The sequence below is a fragment of the Tenebrio molitor genome, unplaced genomic scaffold (assembly GCF_963966145.1).
Source record: "Tenebrio molitor unplaced genomic scaffold, icTenMoli1.1 SCAFFOLD_489, whole genome shotgun sequence".
NCBI lineage: Eukaryota > Metazoa > Arthropoda > Insecta > Coleoptera > Tenebrionidae > Tenebrio > Tenebrio molitor.
The window spans coordinates 22,276-25,380 of NW_027184157.1; the positions used below are offsets into that span (position 1 = coordinate 22,276).

General features: G+C 67.1%; 1 protein-coding gene across 1 annotated transcript; it reads left to right on the top strand.

The window, feature by feature from the left end:
• The first annotated feature begins 410 nt into the window (after positions 1–410).
• LOC138140873 (autotransporter adhesin BpaC-like) lies at positions 411–2,581 on the top strand. Its single transcript, XM_069061757.1, has 2 exons — positions 411–1,023; positions 1,086–2,581. The coding sequence occupies exons 1-2, from the start codon at positions 411–413 to the stop codon at positions 2,579–2,581; spliced, it is 2,109 nt and encodes a 702-aa protein (XP_068917858.1).
• Positions 2,582–3,105: the final 524 nt, after the last annotated feature.

Below are 3,105 nucleotides of genomic sequence, written 5' to 3' on the forward strand. Positions count from 1 at the left end.
GTCGCCGGCAGTCCGGTCACGGGCACGAACTCTGTGGGCGATGTGAATACCACGGTCACCATCGACGCCGAGGCGCTGGAGGGCTACGTGCTCACGGGCACTGCCTCCTGGACTGGCGTCTTCACCAAGGCGCCAGTCAGTGTGACGGCCACTGCGCCCACATTCGATGACGCCGCGGACACCTACACGATCCCCGCCAAGGCTGGCGTGCAGTACCTCGTGGGCGGTGTGGCCACGGCCGCGAAGACCGTCCCGGTGGGCGATGTGGACACCACGGTCGTCGTCACCGCCGAGGCCAAGGAGGGCTACGTCCTGACCGGCACCGCCTCCTGGACCGGCACCTTCACCAAGGCCCCCGAACCGGAGCCTGAGCCCGATCCTGAGCCGACTGATCCCGAGGAGGGCGCCTGATGTCCAACCCCGCATGGCCCGAGGATCTCGGTGCCAGCACGATCACAGGCCGGGTCCTCTACATGGAGGGTGACGGGACCGACGAGGACCGAGACCCCGACCTGACCCCCGCCTCGAACGGCAAGGTCACGATCAAGTGCTCGGTCCCCGAGCTTCGCTACGTGGGAGATCACGGGTCCGCACTCTTCGTGCGTCGCACCACCAAGGGCACCATCGACGCCGACGGATACCTCTGCTCCTTCGATGTCAACGGCGACCCCGGGGAGCGCGGCATCGTCGTTCCCGCGACCGATGACCCCAAGCTGAACCCCACCGACTTCACCTACTCCATCACCATCGACGCCGGCGTGGGGCAGTATCAGACCACGTTCTCCATCAAGGCTCCCGCTGGCGAGGTCGTAGATCTCGCCCAGGTGGCCCCCGTGAGCTCCTCTGGAGGCTCCGCAATCGTGGTGGACACGTCTACCAGGGTGCGCGCAGAGGCGGCCGCAGAGCGGGCAGAGACGGCGGCAGAGGAGGCCTCCAAGCATCGCCCGGATGTCACCTGGGACGGCACCGTCATTGTCGTGGATGGCGTGGCTGGGCCCGACCTCCAGGGCCCCGAGGGCGACGGCACCGGCGGGGTCTCGTCCTGGGATGACCTCACCGACAAGCCGGCTGAGTTCCCCCCGCAGTCCACACCCATTCCGTGGACGATGTGTCCGGCCTTACCGCCGCGCTCGCCGGAAAGTCGGACGCTGTCCATGGGCACGCCATCGCCGACGTGCACGGCCTCGAGGTGGCGCTCGACGGGAAGCAGCCCTCGGGCGACTATGCCTTCTCCAGTCGAGTCGCGGCAGTCGAGTCGAGCATCGACGCCAAGGCGGACGCCTCGCACACGCACGCCCTCGATGAAGTCACTGGCCTCCAGGGCGCTCTCGACGACGCCACCGCCGGCCTCGCCACCGAGACCTATGTCAACGACGCCGTCCAGGCGATTCCCGAAGCGACCACTGAGAGCGCCGGGCTCATGGCAGGGAGCGACAAGGCGACGCTCAATACCTTCCGTGTCGGCCCGGAGAATGTCTTTGCGGGCGAGGGCGCCGGGGAAGCGGGCGACCCTACAGCGACATCCTCCATGTCCGGAAGCGCAGGAGGCTACGAGAACACGCTCCTCGGCTCCCAGGCGGGGATGTCCAACGGTCGGGGGTGGAAGAATACGGCCATTGGCGCAGCAGCAATGCGTGACAACATCGACGGGTACTTCAATGTGGCCGTGGGCAACAGTGCCATGGAGCGGACCGTCGGCGGACTGGGCGACGATCCTAAGGGTGACGACGACCCCGGGGCCCGGAACACGGCGGTCGGCTCCAATGCGCTCCGGTACAACGAGACCGGGCACGGCAACGTCGCGATCGGTCGCAACGCCGCGCACTCCTCACTGACGGGCTCGTACATCACCGCTGTCGGCACCAACGCCTACTCCGGGACCGTCGACGGGGACGTGCACTCAGCCAAGACGGCGAGCAATGTCGTGGCCGTTGGCTACGGCGCGGGATTCTTCAACGACGCAAACGACTGCACGGCGGTCGGCGTACGAGCCCTGTACCAGTCCAAGGAGAAAGAGTCTTACGGCGGGACGGCGGTCGGGAACCGCGCCCTTGAACGAGTCGAAGCGCGGGAATGCGCTGCGCTGGGCAACAAGGCTGGAAGGAACATTCTTTCCGGCCGGTTCAATCTCGCCATCGGCCCCCGCTCCCTCGGAGAAGCCTCGGAAGGTGTTACGGGAGACGCGAATACCGCAATCGGTGCGGCGTCCGTCCAGACCTTGACATCCGGCCAATACAACATCGGCATCGGGCAGGAGACCCTCGAGGGACTGGAGACCGGGTCGCGGAATACGGCTATCGGCCACCAGGCGGGCATGGGGATGCCCGAGAACGTGGTCAGCACGACCGCTATCGGCGCGGGTGCCAGGGCGCACCACATCAACAGCGTGGCTGTCGGTCAGGCGACTGAGACGACCGCCGGGGACCAGTTCGCGGTCGGTCGTCGTCACCTCGAGATCGGGAAGGCCTACGGGGCGCCCGCCGCGCCATCCTCCGGTGTCCGAATCTGGGCCGAGGGCGACGGGGCATCGACTGTCCTCAAGGCGATTCTTCCTGGCGGCAAGGTCGTCACCCTCGCCTGACGCAAGCACACCCACGCAAGGGCCCCTAGCCATCACGGCTAGGGGCCCTTGGTCGTTCCATCAACTTCTCGAAGGAGATACATGGCTATCATGCCCGGCGCCTCGCGCGTCCAGAAGTTCTCTGGCAACAGCCACAAGGCTGGCGTCACCAAGATCGTCCTGCACACCACCGAGGGCTCGAGCTGGCCCGGCTACGGCGGTGGCGGCTCCGCCCCGCACTTCACCGTGCACCGTGACGGCACCATCCGCCAGCACATCGACACCTCCCGCTCCTCCAAGGCGCTCGTCAACAAGAGCGGCGGCGTCCAGACCAACAACGCGGGCGCCATCCAGATCGAGTTCATCGGCTCCTGCGACAAGGCCTACGCCAAGAAGCACGGCCTGTTCTTCACCGAGGACGCGACCGACAAGGATCTCGCCGGCCTCGCCAAGGTGCTCGCCTGGATCTCGAAGACCCACGGCGTGCCCCTGACCGCCTCCGGCCTGAACTGGCCCACCTCGAACGCGGCCTACGCCGGCGCCCC

What these genes read in the sequence shown, in the direction of transcription:
- LOC138140873 (XM_069061757.1), top strand. Translation starts at nt 411, where the DNA reads ATGTCCAACCCCGCATGGCCCGAGGATCTCGGTGCCAGCACGATCACA. An exon ending in CCAGGGCCCCGAGGGCGACG is followed by an intron (nt 1,024 to 1,085) that starts GCACCGGCGGGG and finishes TTCCCCCCGCAG; the next exon opens with TCCACACCCATTCCGTGGAC.